Source organism: Gopherus flavomarginatus, chromosome 7 (genome assembly GCF_025201925.1).
Source record: "Gopherus flavomarginatus isolate rGopFla2 chromosome 7, rGopFla2.mat.asm, whole genome shotgun sequence".
Classification (NCBI taxonomy): Eukaryota; Metazoa; Chordata; order Testudines; family Testudinidae; genus Gopherus; species Gopherus flavomarginatus.
Window position 1 is genome coordinate 100,182,080 of NC_066623.1, and position 12,056 is coordinate 100,194,135.

At 40.0% G+C, this 12,056-nt stretch overlaps 1 protein-coding gene across 6 annotated transcripts in view; it reads right to left on the bottom strand.

The window, feature by feature from the left end:
* Positions 1-12,056, bottom strand: part of NFIA (nuclear factor I A) — a 303,342-nt gene that overhangs the window by 126,958 nt on the left and 164,328 nt on the right. For all 6 annotated transcript variants that reach the window (XM_050962038.1, XM_050962036.1, XM_050962037.1 and 3 more), the window contains exon 3: positions 11,350-11,415. In XM_050962038.1, coding sequence (XP_050817995.1) covers positions 11,350-11,415 — 66 coding nt within the window. The remainder of the gene's footprint in view (positions 1-11,349; positions 11,416-12,056) is intronic.

The following is a 12,056-nucleotide window of genomic DNA, read 5'->3' on the forward strand; positions in this document are numbered from 1 at the left end:
AGGCGGAAGTCAAACTCTAACAGCTTAATGAGACAAATCAGGGGGGCTGGAAAATCTCCATCCAAGAATATTAAAGGAACTAGCATATGAAATTACAAACCCAATAGCAAGGATTTTTAATGAATCCATAAATTTGGGGGTCACACACCATGACTGGAGAATTGCGACTACAGTAAGTATTTTTAAGAAAGGAAAAATAAGTGATCTGGGAAACTACAGGCCCATTAGTTTGACCTCAATTGTATGCAAGGTCTTAGAACAAATTTTGAAGGAAAAAGTAGCTAAGCACATAGAGGTAAACAGTAACTGGGATAAAATACAACATGGTATTTACAAAAGGTAGATCGTGCCAGACCAACCTGATCTCTTTTGTTGTTAAGATAACTGATTATTTAGACAACTGAAAAGCAACAGATTTAATCTACCCGGATATAAGTAAGACATCTAGTACAGTTCCACATGGGAAATTATTAGTTAAATTGGAGAAGATGGGGATTAATGTGAAAACTGAAAGTGCATATGGAACTGGTTAAAGGGGAGACTACAACAAGTCATTCTGAAAGTTCAACTGTCAGGCTGGAGGAAGGTTACTAGTGAAGTTCCTCAGGGATCAGTCACTGGACCAGTCTTATTTATCAATTTCTTTAATGACCTGGGCACAAATAGTGGGAGTGTGCTAATAACATTTGCAGATGACACAAAGTTGGGAGGTTTTGCTGATGAGGAAGAGGACCAGAATATCATACAAGGAAAACTGGATGACCTTGAAAAGTAGAGTAATAGAAACTGGATGACATTTAATTGTGCAAAGTGCAAGGTCATGCACTTAGGAACTAACAACAATTTTTTGGGGGTATAAACTGGGGATTTATCAGGTGGAAGTGACAGAAGAGGAGAAAGACCTAAGTGTATTGGTTGATCACAGGGTGACTACGAGCCACTAATGTGACGCAGCTATGAAAAAGGCTAATGCAATCCTAGGATGCATCATGCAAGGTATTTCCAGTAGAAACAGAGAAGTAGTAGTACCATCATACAAAGCACTGCTAAGATGTCATCTGCAATACTGTGTGCAGTTCTGGTCTTCCATGTTTAAGAAAGATGACTTCAAACTGGAACAGGTGAAGAGAAGGACTACTAGGATGATCAGAGGAATGGGAAGCCTACCTTATGAAAGGAGACTCAAAGAGCTTGGCTTGTTTAGCCTAACCAAAAGGCTGAGGGTAGATAAGATTGCTCTCTATAAATACATCAGACGGATAAACACCAGGGAAGAAGAGGAGTTATTTAAGTGCCAGTGTTGACACAAGAACAAATGGATACAAAAGTGTCCATCAACAAGTTTAGGCTTGAAATTAGATGAAGGTTTCTAATCATCAGAGGAGTGAAGTTCAGGAACAGTCTTCCAAAGGGAGCAGTGATGGCAAAAAACCTAACTGGCTTCAAGACTAAGCTTGATAAGTTTATGGAAGGGATGGTATGATGAGACTGCCTACGATGGCATGTAGCCATCAGCAACTGCTAGTACCAAATATCTCCAATGACCAGTGATGGGACTATAGATGCGGAGGGCTCTGAGTTACTACAGAGAATTCTTCCCCACATGTCTGGCTGTTTGGTCTTACCCAAATGATCAGGGTCCAACTGACTGCAATATTTGGAGTCAGGGAAGAATTTTCCCCTGGGGCATATTGGCACAGATCCTGGGGGGGGGCTGTTTCACTTTCTTCTGCACTTCCTCTGTCACTTGCATGTTTAAACCAGAGTAAATGGTGGATTCTCTGTAACCTAAAGTCTTTAAATTATGAATTGAGGACTTCAGTAACTCAGCCAGACATTATGAGTCTATTACAGACGTGGGTAGGTGAGGTTCTGTGTCTTGCATTGTTCAGGAGATCAGACTAGATGGTCATGATGGTCTCTTCCGGCCTTAAAGCCTATGAGAACATGAGGAACACATTATTCTATTCAAATTGTAATTAGCAAAATATCATATATTTTTATTTATGTAAGAACTGGAGTCTACAAAAGAACTAAGCTGAGTGTAAAGAGATGAATCTAAAGTAAGAGATAATTTCCAAAATCCTCCAACTATAAGTGGATAACCTATGCACTTTTAAAAGGTGGTTGTGACCCACTAAGCAGTTCCAGTGGATGACCAGAAGCACAAGCATTAACAGTAATGTAGCTCCTTAACATAGGGTGTACTGCAAAGGACGAGTCAGATAACAGCATGCTGCAACATTTAAGTCAAAGCTGCAGCTCTGATTTTTCATGGCAAACCATCGTGCACCTTCCCGGTGCCACAGGAACAGACTAAATGATTATACACATGCCCAGCTTAGAAAATAAAGGACCTTTAGGAACCACTGTCTTAAGCACAGTAATGTAAGACTTGGATCAGTGGCTTCCTTTATGACAAGGTTGCTCACACGACAATCACCCTCTTAGCACTTCTGAAGTCAATCACAAGGCTTTTTATAAGAGGAAGTGTAAAAAAGGATGATAGGGAAGAAAGCAGTATAAACATTTACACACACCTCTCTTAGTGGAATCCAGCTAAATGAATGTCAGTTAATGAATACTTCTGATAAATGACTGATTTCAGAGTCTGCTTTTATCTACAGATCCTGTATTTAGAGTTCAAGCCTTTTAAATTAATACATGAAAAAGAAATCAAACTGCTAATTATCATATTTCATTGCGGTTCATAACACTTCCATCAGACCTGTTAAATGAAGGAGTCAGTTCAGTGGAGGAAGCTAAACTATACAAATTTATGACAAGGGTGTATCAGGCTGACAGGTTGGTAGCACAACTCAGGAGATTTGTGGGGAGTAAAAAGTTCACATTTTGGACCAAACACTCTGGCTTGCAGGGTTTATTATATTTATACAATCACAAAAATAAATAAAGGTAATTTTGCAGCAACCAAAACTTGCCCTTTGTCTTAAGTTACAAGCATATGGAAATTCTAACACCCACAGACAAGCTGGAGGGTTTTTTCTTTTTGTGGGTTTCCCCCCTTGTTTTCAAACATCCTAGCCTTTTCCCTTAATAAGCCCTTCTCTCCACTTGGCAGAAAGTTTATATGAAAGCCAGAACCACAAATTAAACCCTCTTCCTAGTTGCCCGTCTTCTTGGTGGGCTAGTGTGGTATCCTAGATCATCACTCAGCTTGTGGTCTGCCCAGGTTATGGCTGTAACATTGATTAAATAAAACTCTCTGCTGTGAATTGAATAACAAGCATTTCATGAAAAATTTTGTGTTCAGCATACAAGTTGTTTAGTGGTGAAAACTGGGAAATTTTCACAGCTCTAGCTCAGTCCTGACGCCACTGAGTACTGGGAGTACTAAGGGGCGAGAATAGGCTGGTGTTAGAGCGGAAATACCTCTTATAGATGAGCTACAACAAAGCTGAAGAGCTGACGGTCCTGGTACTTCTCCCTGCATGCATGTGGCTGGGGAGGAAGCAGAAAACGAGTGGAGACTTGGCTTTCCTCTGACTCTCTGGTCAGCAGAGTTGGGCTGGTGAGGGAGTGAGGGGGCTATGGTCCAGCAGCAGATCTCACACACTCAGGGAACAAGCTGGAGAGCAAGGAATGAATCCTGACTCTTTGAGGCAAGATTCCTTGTCAGGAGGTGCTTCTGGGGCATCGTACCTACAAGTTGCCCTCTACCCAGGGCGAGTGCTATCTTAATGCTATCTGGGTCTGTATAGATAAATGCAGAACGGTATGGAAGACAGATACTGAATATAAATAAGTCTTGAAATGAGTTAGAGTAATGCAACTTTATTTATACACCTTGCCCACTGTAAAGGTTCACCGCCTTTTTGCTGTACACACATATGGTGAAATAAAAACATGCAGTCCAGCCACATTTTCATTGCCCCTTTTCTTTGCAGCATTCAGATGAAGTGTAATGAACGTTTCATGTCTTTCAAGCACTGCTTTGTTATGCTATAAGCATTCATTTCATATTTTGAATATTTCCTGTCAGACTTTCCTTGGATGATTTGGAGGGTGGGGGGTTGGTCAGAATGCTTTGGTTGTGAAGGTTAATGGTTATAAGCAGTGAAAACTGAAGTCCTCCGTCAATCCTAAAGTATTAAATACTGCAGGTCACTGACGAGGCAAGATTCCCTACTTGGCCCCTGTAGTGGCTTCAGAACTGACCCTTACTGACTATCTCATATCATGTTGGTTGACTGTCAACATTCTTCAAAGCTGCCAAAACAGGGTGTCCTCGACGGAGTGCCAGCTAATGATAACTAGGCTAAATTGTGAGCAGAGAGTATACCCATTAACACTGGAAATTAAAAAAGTTGTGCAATAAAATCTGGACCATAACCTCATTTGACTTTGGACATGTATCTCACTGAAAGTATGGCAATACAGGAGAGAGACAAGTGCTTTCTTTACTAGACTGTTTAGATACTTTTTGCATAAGGGCCATGAAACTGGCTGGGAAATGGAGTTAGATGCAGCAAGAGTTTTGGTTCTAGAGTGTTGCAATTAAAATTCTATTCATTTTATTTTGTGTTAGAAATGAGAATCTGGGCTGCAATCTACTGGAAATGAAACAGGATGAAAAAATGCAGGATTCACAGCACACTTTTATAAATTTTGTGGCCAAGTATGCCCACATGTTTCTTTGGAACCATATGAAACATGGACTCTAAGGCTCACTACAGACAACTGATTCCATCTTTCCCATAAATAAATAATAGTGTAAACTGTAAGGGACATAAAATAGAATTTGCCTCAAATCAAACGTTCATTAGCTAATGTCTACTTCTAGACTGAAATGTCCTACTATAGTCACTCTGCAGAAAGGCACACTGAACGACTGCACCAAATCTCCACTTTACAGAACAAATTCTAGCATAACTTTACAACCTGACTTAAAGTCACCTGTGTAACCTAACTGAAGCCAATGGTATTTTAAGGAGTGTGAGTCTGTGGACAATTTGGCCCAGAGTCTATACGCAGGTTTTTTCAAACAAAGTGAAATTATCACTGATCTTCTACTTTACCCCCAAGCTAGCAAATTCATTGTTGTAAGTACTTACTGATGAGAAGTTAATTTCAGTTTGATCTCTGAGCTTGGGATGATTTCTCAAATGCTACTTTATAGCATGAGAAAAGCAGCTTTCCATATTCATACAATCCAACCCAAATGAGTCTCTAAACAACAACAAAGCTGCTTCTATTGTATCATGCCAAATGCAACTATCAATGAAAGAAAAATTTTCTCTGCAGCCTCCAGGTATATCCTGGAAAAGAGGTGCTTTTAAGAATGTTAGAAGGCTGACATGAAGCACTTTTTAACTGTATTAATTTTCATTTCAACACGTGTTCAACTGAATTAGAGTAAAGTGGTATCAGACTGGGTTCAACATGTAAATGCCATAAGAGTGGCTCTTTGATTTCATCAGTATCTCTTTAGGATATTGATCTGTGTTCTACGACACAAAAAGGAAAAAGAGATGATAATCGTGCACAGCAATGAAATTACTGCAGGTTTCATGAGAGGAGAGAAAATGAGATGAAATACTAGAACAAGTATATCAAGAGGCAGAACTTTTAAGAAGACATTTACCTCACTCAGTTAAAAAGAACAAAACGTTTTTCTTCCATGTATTATACCATAGCTAGAGTAAGGTCCTTCTAACAACACAACAGGTAAAAATGGAAGATGTTAGGTAACATTTTCAAGAGCGCCTAAGTGATGTAGGAGCCTCTTAGGAGCCTCAGAATCTATCTCATTGAATGTCAATGACACTTAGGCTCCTAAGTGCTTATGTCACTTTTAACAATGGGACTTAGGCCAGGTCTACACTACAGACCTATATCAGTATTACTACATTGCTCAGGAGTGTGAAAAATCCACACTTACGAGCGACACAATTATACCAACATACATTCCTCCCCCACCCACCGATGGAGACAGCGCTATGTTGTTGGGAGAGCGTCTCCTGCCGGCATATCTACTGCCTTTCAGGGAGGTGAATTAACTACACTGATGGGAGAAGCTCTCCCGCCACTGGCAGAGGAGCAACTTCACTATAGCACTATGGCGGCTGTAGCGCTGTACAGGAAGACAAGCCCTTCGGTTCCTAAGGCACTTTTGAACATTTTACCATCCAGACAAACTAGAGAGTAACAAGCTCCAGATTCTTCTTGTACTCCCTGAATTCAGTACACTTTGGGCTCAGCTGAGGCAAACTGCTCATGCAGACCCTCTGAATGGTATAATGACTCCAGGGCCATGCAGGAAGCAGTGTGAGGTGCTTCTTCCTATACCTGCTCTATGGATGACAGTGAACCCTGGCTGCTGCATACAGAGACCCTTCCCTCACCCAGTCATGGACCTTCCAGATAGCACTGCACTCTCCTGCACCTACAGCCATATTATGTCTGTCCCGAGCAGCCTTGCTCAGGGAAGAGGGAAGGGAGTGCAGAGAGTTCCCTACATCCATCCCATCCCTACTTCAACCACACACATTATGAGGGGCCACAATTTGTTCCATTGTGGTTTTAAGCATTGAAAAGTTGATACATGGTATTTTTCTAAAAAAGCGTTTCTTTCATGTTTAATATCCAAGACCAGCCCTACTTAAATGGCAATGTTTACAAGTTCAGTCTAATTACTGCAGGGTTGAAAAACGTGTTCAATGAGTTGCTTCACATCTTTGTTTGGTCTTTTTTAATGCAATGAAGAACAAAGTGCATTTCATTACCTGTGGTGATATGAAGATACTTGCAGCTCAAAGCATGAAGAATGCATTAGAATGAAAACATTTGATTTGGGCATTAAATATTTTATTTGTTAGATAAAAATCTCCCCTCTATGGATTTTGCATGAGCAATGTATTCGGCACATGTTGGTAATCAGATGCCAGATTTTTCTTTTCTTTCTTCTTTTTTTTTTTTTAAAGGCATGGCTAAATAAAAGTCAGAAGAAAGCTAAAAATTAACAAATGAAAAGGAGAGTTAATGATCCGCTAATGGACAGCTATAGGCTCCATCTCTAGCCAGGGGCAGTTGAGAAGGAACTCAGGATGGTTAGCCCATGTGTGCTGACTAGCCTCGGGGCACAGCACAAGAAGAGTGACAGTGCATGTTGTGGACCCAATAGACACTGCTACCAATGTTCTCCGATCGGCAGTGCAGGTACGCACACACATCTACACTGGAACACTCACAGGGACACTACTCAAAGAATAAACTGTTTTCCTCTTTAACAAGTCCAGTGTCTTCATGCGTACCTTGCTGCTGAGAGCTATTCCAACCTCCTTTTCCAAAGGCCATTGAAGGACATGGTCAGAAGAAGTCAATCCACTGTTTGAGTTTTCTGCTGGACAGACTCTACACCTATCGCTTTTTCTTATTTATGTGTGGAGAATCTGTGTAATGTTGGAGAGAGTTCTTTCTGCTCCAACTACTCAGGCTGCGATGTATGCCTGGATAAAGATATCAACCAGCTCTGAATACAAACTGGAGGGAGACAAGGACTAAATTTGGGTTGGGAGAGTCATGATGGTTTTTTCTGCTCTCCTTCATATACTTTGCCTTTTACCCATCCGAAGATGAGACACATGATTTTCCCTTCTCTCCATTTTAAGCTCTCAGTTTTCTTCTTTATCTGGTTAGGATTTAATCTGGGAACTTCCAGAGAAGACCAGGAAGAGGGTCCTGTGATGGCTACAAAACACTTGTTCACCTCTTTGCTGGATGTCTTGAAAAACAATTTCTTTCTTTGGGGTTCTGTTAGTTGTAGCAGGGCTAATAGCGTAAGCAGTTGCCTGAAACTGTGTCTTAGCAAAGGCTAAAGAAAAGAAATGAGGGGCAGGGGCTGTTTTGGAAGCAGCTGGCACCAAATATTTTTCTGTCTGCTGGCTCTGTCTGAGTGATAGCAACCATGAAACCCACTGGAGAAAATGGATGGCTCTAAATACAAAAGTAATTATTTGCATTAGCTTTAGTTTAGTGAAACTTAAATGGATGATTCTTCCTAAAGCAACCTCCAGAATTTTAAACAATGAATTAAAACTTACTGTAGAAGACCTTGTTTTTCAGGGCTATATAGCTGACCCTTTTGAACCTACACTACTCAAGCTATGCAAAATATATAACTTTAGAATTTATGGAGTGGAACAGAAAGAATATTAACAGGCAAGCAGAGGGGCTGTGCAACCCTCGGAAGGCTTTTAAAGATTTATTTTTTTTAAATGAAGGAATGTGTGCATGTGAGGGGTAGTACTCTTAATTGATACGCGTTGTAGACTCCTTACAGAAATCCATGCAATATGATCCAAAATCTGTCCTCAATCTGGTTGCTCTGCTGTTGACTTCAGTGGGAGCAGAATTATCCCACTGCTATTTTATTTTGGTTTTTAAGACATTTCCCTCTCTGTGGGCACAACCCAACTGCCACTAAAAATAGTGGTGAGACTCCCCCTGACTCCAGAGGTATTTGCTTTGGGGTCTATGGTAGCTGTCTATGGCAAGTGTGGAACAATACAGTGAATATGATTTCTGTATGCACTTTATGTGAGCAGTTTTTTATTTTTTAAAGCCTGCAGTTTGGCTTTCAGCCTGGCATTCAGCAGATCAGAACTGCAGGGCTATGTTGATCTCCATGCTGCGCCAGGTACACACTGAGAATGAACTCAGCATCAACCTGGAGGGATCAGGCGAACTGCAACTAATCAGATACAAGGATTCTGTTATAGTGGAGAAAAATACCCATTACTAAAACTGAGAGAAAGAATAATTTTCCTGATTATTTTTAAGGAAAAAAGTACTATTGACAAGTCACCAGTGACATTCCAATAATTCATTAAAGTTTGTTTTACAAGAAGCATTAAGGCTCCAGAACTGACATATTTAGTGTTACTGGGGTTTGACACATTTTATATTATTCACTGTCATTGCTGCTTTTTGGGGTGGCAGTTGTGAAATGTGCTTCCTTAAGACTGAGCACTGCACAGTAAGGAGAACGGTTGTTGAGAAGCTGCAAAAGAATATCAACCAGACACAAATAATAACAGTAGAACACCAGAGTCAGAAGGATTCGGGGTGCCTAGCAAAGTCTAAATTAAAATGTGACCTAATATACAGAGGAAACATATTAAAAAAAACATTCAGAACTGGCGGAACAGATTTCACAGTTTAGCCAATTCATCTTCAAACCTGGCAATACTTTTGCAATAAATTATAATTGTTGTAAAACAGCACTGATAAGAGAAGCTAGACACCGTCATTCAATAGTCAGAAAAATGTTTTCAGATGTTGTGGCTAGAGATGAGCAGAATAAAGGCCCTCAAATCTGAAACCTTTCAAATTTCAGAGGGAGAGAAATAGTGATCCAGAATGCTAGACATCTCACCACATCACCTGACACCAAGAGATTTTTAGAGTGTGATGCTGAAATTTCCTGAGAAAAGCTCTTAAGATTTTGATATCATTGAATATAAACACTAGCTCTATTCTGCCTTGAATCCTAAACTCTAACTCTGAACTCAAATCCAAATGGAATCCAGATCTGAGCACCACCATTTCCATCTTATCCCTATTCGTGACTTGTTTATTTACTAGTCAAGTATTCAATATAAACATTCAAAACATTAAAGGAAACAGTGACGTACCATAAAGAAGAGAGGCAGCAATAAAAACACACCAAATCAAAAAGCAATCTCGTGGATTTGTTAAAGGGAAATGAGAATCTCTCTTATATATATAGAAATCCGATATGAGAGAGATTTTTAATGCCCTCATAAGTGTGAAAGGGGCTTTAGATTATAAGCCCTACAGGGCAGACGTTACAAGCCTCTTTTTTGTGTTTAGACAGAATAAAGCACAATGGGGCCCCACTCTCAATCGGGGCCTCTCGATGCTACTACAATATATACACTTGCTACTAATAATTATAAGTACCATTTTTAGAAACATCAGAAAAAAATTCAGAATAACCAGGGATTGTCTCAGTTTCAATTATCTCCAGTGCTGGATGTCATCATTTCTTGATTCCAAGCACTAATGAAATAATTCTCTGTAGTAACAGAAGGTACAGAATTTCAATTGCCAAAGGGGCCATGAGATGCTAAGCTGTTGTTGTTGGGTTGTATTTTTTGGGGGGCAGTGTTTGGGGGAAAGAGAAGGGCATTGTTTTTACCTCAAGCTCTTCCTTTTGTATCTTCATCTATCTTTTCACATACAATCCCCTAGCTCAATTACTGACAGCAAATGCTTCTCTGGGCCCTTTTACAATGGAAACCAGCCATGATGGCCCTTCCATGGGTTCAATTCCACACAGCCATTACTTCTACTTTTAGAAACTGTCCCACCTCAGAGAATACTAGTACCTGCTCACAGCAGTGACCTTATGGCTTAGCCTTTCTCAATGGGACTTCTGTGCTTATGACTCCCTATTAAAACAATGCAGCAGTCTCACTGCAGTATTCTTAAAATTCACAGCCATAGGCCTGCTTTCTAACAAAGCTGAATAGCTGTCTTCAGAAACAAGCTTTAGAAATAAAAGTAGAAAAAGCAGCAGCAAATTAAGATTTGAGTCCTGCTGCATCTCTTCTCTCCATGTAATACTACCACCTTCTCAGAAGCATGCCAATGAAAATACAGACAGCTCTGAAAAAACTTTTATAACTCAAGAAGTGGTTAATAGTTTGAGTGGCTGCTGTGTTCATAGATTTCCAGTCCTGCTTTGAGAGTATCAGTGCTTCAGGAGGACTGCCTGTCAGTTTTACTGTGTGTACTTTTTAGGGGTAGAGAGAAGTGGTCACAGAAAAATTATAGTACTTCAAAGTGACTGTTTCGTTTTGCAGGACGATTTGAAATCCCGCAATCTAAAATGATGAGCTGGACAGACACTATGAGTCAGGTACTTCAGAGTGTTCCGTTATCATGAAAACATCAATAAACAAAACGACGTTAAAAGCACACAAATAAAAATGAAAGTAAAGCTGCAGGCACCCCCTAGTGGGTCATGACTCATGACCCATGGATTGAAAGCCTCTGCTACAGCGAAATAAGCCCCAGTGCTGCATGCAGCGGGCTCTATTACAGCATCCCCTTAATTAAAGCAACTTTTAATGGAATAAAGATCTCCCTCCAGGACTGTAGAGACAAATGCTACTCTTATTTTGTGAAACCATGGCATTTAACTACGAAGAAGATGCACCATTCATTTGTGGAGGTCTCTAGTCGATTGTTCAAAGACTGAGTCTTTACATTCTAGACATCTGCACTTATTACTTGAAAATGAAAATCCTTGTAAACATGGATTATTATAATATTCCAAATTAGCAGCAGGTAAGAACTTACCATTTTCTGGCTGGTCCTTAATATCAGCTTCACTTGGCTGGCTGGGACTTTCAGATTGACTTGAATCTGAAAAACATAAAATACAGCCAAAAATTACAGGGTCTGCTGTGGAAAGTAGATCACAGGCGCCAGACTTCCTTAAAAGGTTGAAAGTACAAGCTAAGGACAGGAATGTTGCACTAGGACATGACAAAGCTAGGAGGCCAGTGCCCTGGTCATATTTATGCTAAGAAGAAACTGTATCTTGTTTACATCATTGCATGGAGTGTTCAGTCTGTGCATTAGCATAAATTAGGCTTAGAGAAATATTCTCTTCAGAGGAAGCCTGATTTAAACTGCTTTTCTACATTTTTTTATAATGCAGTTTGTATATTGCATACAAACCTGAGACTTAATCCAGAGTCAAAACATATTTTTAAACTGGCATATAACAGTAACTAGCTATAAAAGTGATGCTAACTAACATGTTCTGATTACCGTCTATATGTTACAGCAACAGAAATTCACAATACAGATAGAAGACCTGATTCTCATCATGCTTTCACTGCGGGTACATTGGGGTAGCAGACTGAAATAAATGGCATTATTCCTCATTTACATGGTGTAAAGCGAGATCAGATGCTGAACCAACGGCTTCAAAACATGCACCAATAATGAGTTCTACAGGTTCCTACTTAGAAGTCGCCAATTATCCTACTAATATATCT